General features: G+C 34.3%; 2 protein-coding genes across 2 annotated transcripts; one reads left to right on the top strand and one right to left on the bottom strand.

The window, feature by feature from the left end:
* On the bottom strand, nt 930–2387 carry LOC18772515 (LOB domain-containing protein 15). The gene is made up of 3 exons (XM_007206457.2): nt 2081–2387; nt 1619–1922; nt 930–1526 (listed from the first exon to the last, which is right to left on the bottom strand). The coding sequence occupies exons 1-3, from the start codon at nt 2092–2094 to the stop codon at nt 1083–1085; spliced, it is 762 nt and encodes a 253-aa protein (XP_007206519.2). The 5' UTR covers nt 2095–2387; the 3' UTR covers nt 930–1082.
* LOC18773116 (CBL-interacting serine/threonine-protein kinase 10) lies at nt 8809–11380 on the top strand. Its single transcript, XM_007207385.2, has 2 exons — nt 8809–8934; nt 9348–11380. The coding sequence occupies exon 2, from the start codon at nt 9775–9777 to the stop codon at nt 11167–11169; it is 1395 nt and encodes a 464-aa protein (XP_007207447.1). The 5' UTR covers nt 8809–8934; nt 9348–9774; the 3' UTR covers nt 11170–11380.

Here is a 13520-nt window from a genome sequence, read left to right as displayed (position 1 = left end):
TCTCTCATATGTCTCTTTGATGTTGTGGATGACCAGAAAAATCCAAATAACACAAGGTATTTGTTTGGCAGAATAATTTGAAAAACTCCAAGGCATGTCAAATCTACAGAGATTGTGTCACCAAATTGGTCTGCATCATGCCACCAATGGGTCAAAAATAACCCTTGTCTGGCACACAGATTGATCACTATATTTGCCTCCCAGCATCAAGCATATATAATTATCTCTAGAAGAGAAATGTGCAAAGCAGAGCCCCCATAAAAAAAAAAATAAAAAAAATCAAAGCTAGACCAGTAAAGAAGAAAGTTTCAAACTACATTTTGGTCGAATAAAATTTCAAACTTTACAGGGGATTATACCTTTTGTCTCCCGGCCTGAAAGTAGTTTAATGAAGTTTCTGGTTCATCTTCACTGGCACAGATTAACATGATGCATGTGTACCATGTAGACCTAAATTAAAGCTAAAGTCAAATCCCCTCACACGTGCCAACCCTACTTCAAGATTGTCAGCACCTGCCAACCCTATTGGAAAATACATCTTCGTGGCATAACTCAAGCTAAATAAGTGTATAATATATATTGAGTGATGTGATAGCACGTGCATCATCGTTACGTTTAATATGTATTCACACTCTCAACATTTTTGTCTAGCTTCAACCTACTGCATTTCAGATTTCACAATCTATTATCAATCTATTATTGTACCTTTAAGTTCTTTCAAAGTTTATTTTGTATTTAAAGAATAGTCTGTCAGCTAATGCCCTATAAGATGGAGAAAATTAGAATACAAGATATAAGCATGAAATGAGATCAAATATTCATAGCAAATAAACCCATTTGAAGAAGATAAAACCTTTTTTAATTAAGGCATTAAAAAGAGATAACTTATAAAACTTGGAATAAATTGTTGAAATTAGACTCCGAGTTTATGTTTCTTTATAATATTCATGTGAATTCTCAATCATAAGGAAAAGGAAACTGTATCAAGCCCATATATGTAGAGATAAGTTAAATTACTTTTCTACTCTATCAAACATGATAGTTCCTAAATCAACAGAAATTAAACAAAGAAAAATGGCATTTTAATCAAAATATGGAATATTATCGCTGGACATGGAGCTATAGCCTGTGGTGTTTGTAGACGGATTGTATAAAGAAGAAGCCGAAGACGAAGAAGACGAAGAAAACACAACTGAAGAAGACGGTGGTGGCGGTGGCGGTGGCGGTGGCGGCGGCTTTGGAATTGCTTGTGGTGGTCCAGCAATGGACACCATCCCAGAAGTAGAAACCAAAGAAGGATGGTGGTGCATAATATTCGTAGAAGAAACCATGTGATTAGTGGCCTCTTTATATTGGTATCTCAAGATTTCAGTCCTTACTGCATTAAGTTCTTGTTGGAGAGATTGAATCTGTTGCTGCAAGGTTGAAATTACACCCATGCAACCATACACTGGGTCTCTAAGCCTCAGGTTTGCCTCATAAACAAGGCTATTGGCTGCATCAGCTCTTTGGTTCTCAGCCACCTCCTACATAATTAAAACAAAAACATGATGAAATTAATTATGGTGTATGGTAAAATCAAAGTAATTCATAAATAATTAGTGGAGATAAATAGTACAATTAGCATCTTGGAAACATTGCTTGCACCAAAGACTTTGTGGACAGCTGAAAACTTTTGGGGCTCATGAGGGGAGAAGTAGGGAGAGAAAGGGCATTCTTCAGCACATCTTCTTCTCAAGAGCTTACATGCAGCACAAGGTGTGATTGTGTTCAAGGTTGTGTTGTTCATCATCATCATCCCTTGAGGACGACCAAAGGAATTATTATGTCGAGCAGTGCTCATGGTTCCCATTTGATCATCACCAGATGGATCACTTTCCCTCCTGATCTTCTTTCCTATCTCATCCAATGTTATGATGTCCCTAGAAAACAACAAGAAATTAAAATTAGTCAGGAGAAAAAAGAAAAAAAAAGCATCTATATACAAAGATTTGTACAATTCAAAATTTTTTAAAAAAAAGAAGAGAAATTATATCTTTTTCCCACCATCTTTAACAATCCTTTTGAGAAAAATAGGTACCTGTCTCTGGACATATATTCTGCTATTGTACTTTGGATGAGGTTGGGAAGCAAAGAGAGAGGAGAGGAGGAGAAAGAAGAAAGTTTGAGAATGGGGGAAGACAGTGCTTATAAGGCAATGGGAAGTAGGTGAATGTTTATTATAAGAAACAAACAAAAGGGTATGAGAAAATGGTTCAAGAATCTGATATTAAATTCTCAAAGTCGGTGATATAGATACAATCCAAAGGATTTGGTTATGGTTTTTATTTTTACTAATTTGTCATAGGTGTAATGTCTCACTTTACACGAGCATTTTCATCTTTTAGTGCCCCCTCCAAAATAGTCACTGTGCCATTCATTTTTTAGGTTCTCATTGAAGGACCATAACTGCAAGTATTCTATAACAAATCCAAAATCGTCTAACCATTTTAATTATTATATTAAATTACTTCATTATCTATCGTATCATTGCACTCGTCTTTTTTGTTTCAACATTGTTACATAATTAAACGCGCTGTTCAATTTTAATGAACTTTTGCTTTTGTTTCAACATTGTTACATAACTAAACGTGCTGTTCAATTTTAATGAACTTTTGTAATGAGACACATTGAAAAATGGGCCCAAATAAATGGTTAGGGTGTCGTATTAATTTTCTAATCAATTAGCACTTGAGTACATGTATAGAATAACAGTGGTTAAATTATTTGAGGGACACTTTTAGGGTTCGTTTGGTACGTCGGACTGTATTGATTAATTTTTATCAGATAGTATTAATATGTCTCGGAGAGTACTGACTGTTTATTTATAATATTATAAGACGTTTGGTATTGTTCTGGATAAATAGTGTGATTAAATTATACTGTATTTGGTGTTGTTCCGAATAACATCGGATTAGACTATTTTTTTTATTATTATAAATACTTTGATAATTTAATGAAAATTTAAATTCATGAGGAAATTAGCGAGTAATTTAGTGGGAAGTTAAAAGTGCTTTTAATTTACTTGCTACTTCTTGCCATTAATCCTATATATCCATCCATCATCATGAATTTGCCTAAATACGTTTTAGTTAATTTAGTTAACTAAAATTTAATTTTCAACATTCACCATATTAAATCGAATAATCTATTCATCGACCAAACTGAAGCTTGAATTTTGGAAAACTGAATTATGAACCAAACTCATCCACTCCCCATCAACCAAACTCTCCGAAACATCGAGTTTCAATTCAATGTAAAATATAGACAAATAAATAATTCCACGATGCAATTACATTCCTAACCTAATTTTCACAAAAATAAAAACTCATAACCTAATTTCCACAAAATTTAATAAAAGAAAAAATATATAAAGAAAAAAAAGATGAAGACAGGAGAAGAGAGAAGAAGCATATTGGAGAGAGTATGAGAGAGAGAGATGGATACCTGGAGAAGAGTGAAGAGAATAACCTGTGGAGAAGATAGTAGAGAAGAACCTTAGGGAGAAGAAGATGAAAATAGGATTTTTCACATGAACGTGTGTGTTCTTTTTCCCTAGAGGTATAATTAAGCGTGTATTATCTAAACCGGAATGTGTGGGTTGTATTAATTAGTCAGATAATGAGAGTATTAAAAGCCCTTATATGGTCCATACCGTATTGTATTTCATTATCCAAACCGTCTATTTTGTAGATATTCATTCAAAGATCATCTATACAAAAAATCACTTGAAACTGATATTATTTGACTACTCAATTGAATTATTGAAATTTTAGTATTTTATTGAAGTACTGTGTTCATTAATTTTGTATGACATAATTAAATGTTGAAACGGCTTCTGATTTGTCTAATTTTTTACAAGGATGATCTATAAATGTAGACTTAAAAATAAAATATTTAGATCGTTAAAAAAATATTCATAAGGAATCCTAAAGAGTGTCTCTCAAACAAAATTATTTAAGAGATCAATAAAAGGGGAAGCCGATCCCCTATCTAAAGCACAGTTCATATTTAGTAGGCACCAAAAGGACAAATTGAAGTTGTATTTAGATCCTATCCCCCATGAACGCTCAAGCTCAAGTGATAATTCATCTCTGTGGTGCAGCGGTGTCACCGACTCACCGTTAGTGTAAGCATCATGCATGGTGGTAGGTAAAGAAAAAGGGAAAACCCAATAAGATGGACAATTATACATTTCCATTCTGACATAAGAAAACAAGCTATATCTTTCTTGTTTGACCCGTAGTTCAAGGCTATCAATTCGCACCCATGTTTACCCCAATCTTTAACAATCTTTTCTTATTGAATTTATTTTGTACAAACAAAAGTACAGATTTTTTTTTAGTATAAATGATAGTTTAAACTAAAGGATATGAAGATTTCTCACACATACATAATTAAGATGTTATGAGAGTTCAAAATTAAGACCTCTTATTTATAAATTAATGTCATTTTTTATTGGACTAGACCCCGTTGGCAACAAAAACACAAATTTAATCTCACTTTTCCTTTCAAAAACCCCAATATATTAATAATAATCATAATAATAAAAAGTTTTTATAGGGCCGGCAACTCATGTTTTTTTTCTTTGGTAGCCATGAGAAGAACATGAATTTAGGCGGACATTGGTGGCCAATTATAGGGTCGGAAATGGGCCTAAAAAATAAGCCTAACAAGACATGCGGCAAGAAGCTGGGAGGTTGGCTTTATTTTAAAAAAAATTTATAAAACAAAGTTTAAGAAGAGATTGACTGCTTTCACCACCACTGCCAGGACAAACTTATAATCTCGAGCTAGAAAAATTTACGTGTGGTATTCAATTTTCAGTGGCTATCGGTATGAATTTATATAGGAAATTACAGATCGCGTACCAACGAAGATTGCTAGTAATAAAAACTCAAATACTAGTAGGTCTACACACAATACAAGGACTTTACCAACTGTACCAACCCATGCATGTCCAAATGTTTGAGCTGATTTAAATATGTCACGCATGCATCTGATTAATTTATGCGGTAAAGCTCTCACTCACTCACACGCAGTTGAGTAATCAACGCATTTATAGTATATGAAATAAAGCATACGCATTCTCTCTGCATTGAGAAGTTATATATGTTCATTCACGAATGGCATGCACAAGAGAAAAAAAAAAAAGTTAACAGCTCAATAACGTGCATTAATTTCATTAATCCAAGTACCAATCTGATATAGTTAAGCTAATTGGTGATCTTTTACGACTTGTTTACAAAGCATGTTTAATGCTAAAGCAAACCTAATATTATAAAAGCTTAATGAAATTCCCTAAGGAACACCTTAATGAAGTTTAAATAGCAACCTGTTCTAGTTGAAACTCTTGAGCCATAGTCTTCGTACCGATCATGGCAATGGATGTTCCTTGAATCAACCAGCACCTTTGGGCTTGACATCGACCTACCCCGTTCCCGGAATTTCGAAGGTGTTATAGGGGAAGATGGGACTGAATAATATGTTGTTGAGGATGCTGACGAAGACGAAGAAGAAGAAAGAGATGGTGAATAAGAGGCTGGGGATGATGTTTTTCTTGAAGTACTAGTACTACTACGCATCTTGGGGAAAATATTGTGAAAAAGAAGAGAGTTGGAGTGCTTTTTCCTCAAGGGTGTTTTGGTCTTTGTGTAAAAGTAGGAAGGTGGAGGTGTGAGAGGAGGGAGAGTAGGGTTTTGGAGGTACTTGGATTTTGGTGTGCCTGGTTGAGATTCCCAATCGAATGGAATTGAAACAGAAGCAGAGGCTCCTCCATGGTAGTGATCTTCAAGTGTGGATGAGAAGCTAGCCATGGACAAAAAAAATTTTCTCTTGTTGGGTTGCTTAGAGAAGTTGCTGTGGTGCTTGTGATTTGGAAGCGTTGAATTGAAGCATTGTTTTGCTTCAATAAATAAAAAGGGTCTGGCTAATTAACCAAAATATATATACACACGCAGGTGGCAAGCCTCATGCATCTTTGCTACTTTGAAGGATCGGCTTGTGATTATTGAATATTTTAGTAGAAAATAAAAATATATAATAATATCCTGAGAATTGAGTGTTATAATTTTGTATATTAATTAATTTGCCAAAGTTTAGCTTTCTTTCATCACTGATTGTGAAGTTCCAAGGCAATTTGGATCAAAACCCAGTAAACCCAACCTTTGGGTTTAGCTAAGGTCCTTGGGTGTGAAACGCAGCCTTTCTTAAATTTAGACCTAACGTTTTGAGCCAACATTAAGACAAAGCATATTTTTTTGCTGCATTTTTTATAATAGTTCATGTTGATCCTATTTGGAGTATTCTTATTCATCATAACTGTAAAAGTCAGCTACACATACATACATATTCTATTCATTTTGCATTCTCAATAGCTCTGCCTTTTGCTGAAGTTTGTGTATTTTACTTTTCAATACGGATTTGTCAATTTTTTCGTTGCGCGGTAAATTTGTATGGTAAGTATGAGTACATATGTTTTTGTTTGTCAAATTGAAGTTGAAGTCTTTTTATGTTTATGTGTAATTCTCTCTATATATTATCAAACCAAATTATTTTTTTATGTTTAATCACTCAAATGATGTACTCATATTTGACATTATGATTACTTTGTACTTTATTATGTTTTTTTATCAATAAATTACTATCGCTTTTTCTATAATAAAAAACTCTGCAGATAATTTATGTGCATGTCCATTAAAAAATGCATTTGCAGTTATATCACTTCCACCAGCACACTGCAAAATTAAAGCAGATGCAGCATGGCTTTGAGCCTGGAGGCAGGTGCCATGTGCTTCACTGAATTGCTTGAATTCTGAGTCTGTTATTATATAATTAGTTAAAGACCCCTGAAAATAATTGTTGTTTATATAAGCTGGGGGTGGCCTTTAACGAACCTTTGAGACAATTTTTCCTGTAATTGTTGCCTTAAGAGCGGCGATTAAGGCGATCTGTGAATCAAAATCTCAGTCTCAAGAATACCATTATTATTGAAAATGGATTAAAGAATAAACGTGTATTCATGTTACTAAGTCAACCTATTCTAAAATAACCTAATTCGAATTGACATGCATTTATAAAATGTCAAGTCATTCCTGGAACCTGGAAGGTGCTTGCAAATTGTTAAGAACATGATGTATGTGTTGGTTGGTTGGTTGGTTTAGCCTCAATCGTCATGTTTCTTTTGAGATGGTGGAAAAGACGGCCGAAATAAAAAGAGGCACTACTAGAAGAAAAAAAAAAAGGGGCAAAAACACTTGAAAATTACTAAAATTTTAGTTAGGTTTGGACTGCTTTTTGAAAGGACCAAAGTGTTATCTACTTGTTTGGTGAAAAAAAAACTTAAAACAATCAATTCTAAGTGCCTTGTTTAGGAAGCACTTCACATTTAAATAATTTTTTTGACATTGAAGTACTTACTTCTAGAAAAAAATACATATTAACATAGTGTTCCGTTCAAAGCTAGCAGTCCTAAACGAGTGCAGTTAGTTTATTAACTCGTATTAATGTCAATGGAGTCTAACTAGTGGAAATAAGTCTTAATTTACATATCAGTATTTTTAGGTTTCATGATACTTAAACTGTGTGTAAGAAAACCAACTTTCTTTTCCTGTGGCGAAAAAATAAAAACCAACCAAATTAGAATTGCAATTAAGGAGCCCTTGTCACATGGATTCTCTTACGCACATTCAATATGTAAGTGTAGATAAACGAGGCAATGATTTCTATTTTGCATTGTGGTATTGGGCTATTTTTGTTGATGCAACAGTGTTGGGCTTGTGGTTCTATTAAACAATCAAAAACTATGTCGACTGGACTTTTTTCTTGCTTGTAGTTGAGTTTGGTTGGTGAAGGAGCTAAAGCAAATCAAATACCAAACCTAACAGTCACCAGGCTCATAAGGCAGCAGGTGGCCACGTTTTCTTTTTGCAGATGATATGAGCTTCAAGTGTCCAAATTGGAATTTGGCACTTTTTTTCTTTCCACCGCAAACCAATTTCTCTCCATGCTTTCTTTATATAGATGTTGTCCACCATTACAAGATATATCCTTAAAGTCCTTTTTTTTTTCTCTATCCAATTATGTAATAATAAGAAGCCGATCAACAAAACTAAAATGTATTATCATAATCCCCAAAGATAAGGTGGGCAAGTGAGTAACTTTGAGTCATGGTCATGGATTAGTATGAGATCAACTCTATGTTCATTTTAATTAACTGTAATTTGTAATATTCTTGTAAACATATTCTTAGATCCGCCACTGATTGGCGAATTCATAAACTTTTTATATAAGAGTAAAATGAAGGAACTCCCAAGAGTAAATGACGTTTAAAATAATATCAAACTATTTGTCACTTACACTTATGAAAATATATTAATCTAACGATAACGTTTATTAATTTCTATATGAATCGATCAATCTTGTCTATTAGATAATTATATTAGCTGCCTAGATTATATAGCCAGCTAATACAACCTAAAAATATGATATCTTTAGGCATTTCTCAAGAGGAGCTATGCTTGTTCTAAATTTAGATCCTAAACAAAAAATCTTCCCAAAAAATCAAAAAACAAAGAACTATTCTAGGAATGTTAGCGTGAGCGGGCACACACTCGAACTTGCTTTTCTCGCATCGCATGGGTTCACACGCAACGCTAGGCCCACAGATTGTGTTCCTGGTTTGTGGCCGTCCAGGTAATATACTTCTTTTTATTTTTATGGTCAAACCAGGTAAATATATTATATAATGACCCAAAAACTTTTAATTATAATAAAGTTAATTTTAACGTAAATTTTTTAAATTTGAGCACCAACTTTGCTCTCTCTCTCTCTGTCTCTGTTCGGCCTCCGGTTTTGGGGGTCCATACTCGCAAGAGCTTCTTCGTCTACCAAAAGGTATGGTTTCCGACTTTTATTTTATTTTATTTTCGTTCCCTTTTAAATTTGTTTATGCTATTTATGAGTTGATTGAAACATAAAGGAATTGTAATTTTCAGTAAACAACCTTAACATTTGATGCTGATTTGCGCAAATAGAAGAGTTAGCTAGTTTTTTCCATTAAGATCTGTTCCTTTGTACTTTTTTCTGGCTCCTCTGCTTAATCGGGTGGGTTTTTTTAATATCTTGAAAACAAAAAATGGAATTAACTTTGAAGCTTTATGTGTTTTCAATTTTTTTTTCCTTAAATTAGAGCTTAATATGAGTCACTACGTATAATTGTTCCAAAGGGTTGGTTTTAATTTAGGGAGAAGTGAGAAAGGTTGTTGCTTTTTTGTGTTTTGATGGCGGTGCTGTTTGTGCCTTTTCAGGGTTCAAAGGCTTTAAGCCGCAAATTTGTGCAAAATTTCCAGTATTTTGTTGAAAGAGCATCGAGTTAGTGTTTGTGTGCATAATTTGAACATTCTTTTGGAAGTAAAAATCCCGGGAATGCTGAAAGATGTGCCTGAGCGCTCACGACTCTGCCTTCCGTGAGGTTGTGTCTATAATAGAACTGTCCTTCTTGATTATTGCTGGTGCTGGACCTGTAAATCACAATTGGTTTTCTCTTGGTTCCCAAAATCGAGTTGGGCCAGCTAGTATGTATGCAGTGCCGGTTGTGTTAATGCATGACCATTGCGAGGACGGTTGAACTTCTTGTATTATTATAAACTCCTGCTCTCTAGATTGTGGATCATTAGATCATATTAGCAGGGGGGAAGTTGTGTGTTTGTTGTTTATTAGCTTTTTTAGGTTGGAATGGAGAATAAATCGAATGTGCTGATGCAAAGATACGAGATAGGGAGAGTACTAGGTCAAGGCACTTTTGCCAAGGTTTACTATGCAAGGAGCTTGATAACTAATCAGGGTGTGGCCATTAAGGTTATTGACAAAGATAAGATTATGAAGGTTGGGCTGATGGATCAGATCAAGAGAGAAATATCTGTTATGAGACTGGTTAGGCACCCTAACATTATACACCTTTATGAGGTCATGGCCACCAAAACTAAGATATACTTTGTCATTGAATGTGCTAAAGGCGGTGAGCTGTTTAACAAGGTTGCTAAAGGAAAACTGAAGGAGGACGTTGCAAGGAAATATTTTCAGCAGCTAATCAATGCACTTGATTTCTGTCACAGTAGGGGTGTCTATCATCGGGATATAAAGCCAGAGAACTTATTGCTAGATGAGAATGATAACTTAAAAATCTCTGATTTCGGGTTAAGTGCCCTCGCTGAAAGCAAGCGCCAAGATGGTCTGCTTCATACCACCTGTGGTACTCCTGCCTATGTTGCTCCCGAAGTTATTAACAGGAGAGGCTATGATGGTGTGAAAGCTGATATTTGGTCTTGTGGGGTGGTCTTGTATGTCTTATTGGCAGGTTATCTCCCGTTTCATGATCCAAATTTGATGGAGATGTACAGGAAGATTGGCAAAGCAGAATTCAGATGCCCTAATTGGTTCTCACCAGAAGCACGTAGGCTACTGTATAAGATGTTGGATCCAAATCCCAATACTAGGGTTTCCTTAGCCAAAGTTAAGGAGAGTTCTTGGTTCAGAAAGGGAACAAACTCCAAAAATATGAAATCTGAAATAGAAAACAAGGATGTGGCTCCAATAAGTGCAGAAGCTTCTGGTCCCTCTGAGAATAGTAGTTTGGCTGCTGAGGCAAAGCAAGAACCAGTGAGACCTCCAAACTTGAATGCTTTTGATATTATCTCCCTTTCTGCTGGTTTTGATCTGTCTGGCTTGTTCGAAAAAGATTCTCTCAACAGAGAAGCAAGATTCACTTCCAGACAACCTGGCCCAGTCATCATCTCAAAGTTGGAAGAAATGGCTAAGCATCTGAAGCTCAAAGTGAAGAAGAAGGATGATGGATTGTTGAAAATGGATGCACTGAAGGAAGGTAGAATGGGGATTTTGTCCATAGATGCAGAGATATTTCAGATTACTCCAACTTTTCATCTGGTTGAGTTGAAGAAATCAAATGGAGATACATTGGAATACCAGAAGATGCTGGAGGACATAAGGCCTGCTCTGCAAGATATAGTCTGGGTTTGGCAAGGTGAGGAAGAGCAACAGCTGCAGGAGCAGCAGCAACAACTGCAACTGCAGCCACAAGAAGAACAACTAGAACAGCATCAGCCACAATAGTAACAAATTGCCAGCTTTCCCATGGCATCTTATGTTTATTTGTACATTTCAGTCTGCAAAAGTTTCAACTTTGTGTTTGTCCTTGGGAGTGTCATGACAGTCTTAATAAATTTGTTGCTGTTCTTGTATGTACATGGTCACAAAGATTCAAAGTAGTCATGTATTTTCTTATCTATTTTTATTAAGGGAGCTTCTGCATTTATTTTTCATATCTATTTTACATATATATTAAACTAGCTAGTTTTGAATATCTTGATACTGATCTTGATAAACGCAGCATTCTCCCTTCTTTTTTCTTTTTCTTTTTTTCCTGAGATTATTCAATGATTTGGATCCTTTAAAAAAGATTAAAGAATTTGTAAGCGTTGTGGTAGTTGAATGCTAACTATGAGAGGGACCCCTTTTCTGTCCTGCTCTCCAAGTGCTTATCATATAGTTGAACTCAAAACACCTGATGTCAAGGTTTGAGCTACATGCAATAAAAATAAGCGACTACCCTGTTCTTTTTTGACCAAAAAAATTAAAAAAGCTTGCAAGAACTTGAGAGATTATTGTGAAATTATCAACTCAATCCAGAAACATGGGACTTCTGCACTGGTTAAACTCTTTTTTTTCCAATCTGACCAAAAACAAAAAACAAAAAACAAAAATTTGACAAATCCTTTTTCCAAAGCTTTATTTTTTCTTTTCCAGATACTCTTCTTTACAGATTCCAAAATTTATTAGCAAAGGCTATTTACTTTTCAAAATTTCCATAGTTACTTCAAATTTTAAGTTAATGTCTATATTTTACCAATCAAAGTATTTGGAGTTAAAATGAAAAAACATAGCAAAATAAAGGTGGGGATAGGCCTAGGCCTTTGGTGTGCTCCCTAGTGGTCCTAAGTTTGCCTCCATGGTACGTGTGTGTGACTTTCCTCTATTCCTTCCTAACTTTGGCCAAAAAAGAAAAGAAAAAAAGAGATAGGTCATAACACTAACTAAGATAATAAGATAACCTTGCGGTTATGAGTGTAATTTAAGGCTTCGAAGTTCTTAAATTTTATTATGTCGTCTATCTCATGTTTATAAAGATGAAAATTGTGTTGCTAATCATTTAACTATTATGGGGCACAATTTTTCTTTGTCTTTGGATCGTTTTGATGTCTTCCCTATTTCTTTGATTTCTATCTTGAATGATGATAGATGAGGCTGAACTTTGGCAATCTCCAATTCTAGAGTACTCAAACCCAAATTTTTCCTATACAAAATACGACTATTCATGCATTGCTCGAACTCAAACAATTTTTTCCCCAATTCTCTATACTCAAATTTTAAGTATGCAACGTTATTAAATTATTTAAGAATAACTCTAAATTTGTGTTGTGGTTATTTTTACCTTCGTGATTTATTTTTTCAAACATTTTAAAATAATAATTAATAAAAATTCCACAAATGTAATATTTTTTCACTTAAAATGGATACGAGTACAACAACATTTAAAAAAATGACGCGTACGTGCTTCCGCGCCTGCAAGAGACTTTTTTTTTAAAAAAATTTTAATTTATTTTAGAATTAAAAAAGATAATGGGTAGTTGTGTTCCATAAAAATAGAATCCATTCTTTGATTTTTCTTTTAATTTTCATTTTTTTTAAATATGGAAAAGTGTGAATTTACCATATTATCCTAATTTAATTAATAATTTCAATTCTTAATGTTTGCATTAACCAAGGGCATTTTTTGGTATTTTGAATGTTTCACCATTCTCCATCTTTTGCTTTATATAATTATTAATAATTAAATTATTACTACTAATTTTCACCAATATATATCTTCCCTTTCAAAAAGGAATTAAAAAAACATATAAAACAAATAAGGAAGTAGCACAGTACTACTAACTATTCAGATTAGCACGCTCCAGCATGTGTGGCCGTTGGATCTCTACCTCCACATTATATGGGTCATTACTTTTAAAGTTAAAAGTTCACCTGACAAAACCGACTCTGAGTTTCCAAATTTCTTTATAAAAAAACAAACTTTCCAAATTTCTTACAAATTTAAAACAAAAAAAAGAGTTTCCTTATATCATATGGATTTCTATTCCCTGCTCACCAAGGAAACTTAAAAACCCTACTACACTCACTGCTTATAAATACCAGTGAGATCTATTGCTCTTTCTCCACACCAAAACTTCAGCAACACATAAAAAGAGGAACAAGAACTTCTTTTCTCTTGTGTTAGTTAACTAGCAGCAGCAAGCAATGTCACATGAGAATGTGCCGTTAGGATTCCGTTTCCACCCCACTGATCAAGAGCTTGTGAGTTTCTTTCTCCAGGAGTTGTTGCTAGAGAGACAACTGTTAACGTCGTC

This window comes from Prunus persica, chromosome G6 (assembly GCF_000346465.2).
Source record: "Prunus persica cultivar Lovell chromosome G6, Prunus_persica_NCBIv2, whole genome shotgun sequence".
NCBI lineage: Eukaryota > Viridiplantae > Streptophyta > Magnoliopsida > Rosales > Rosaceae > Prunus > Prunus persica.
This window is presented reverse-complemented; position numbering and strand designations above follow the sequence as displayed.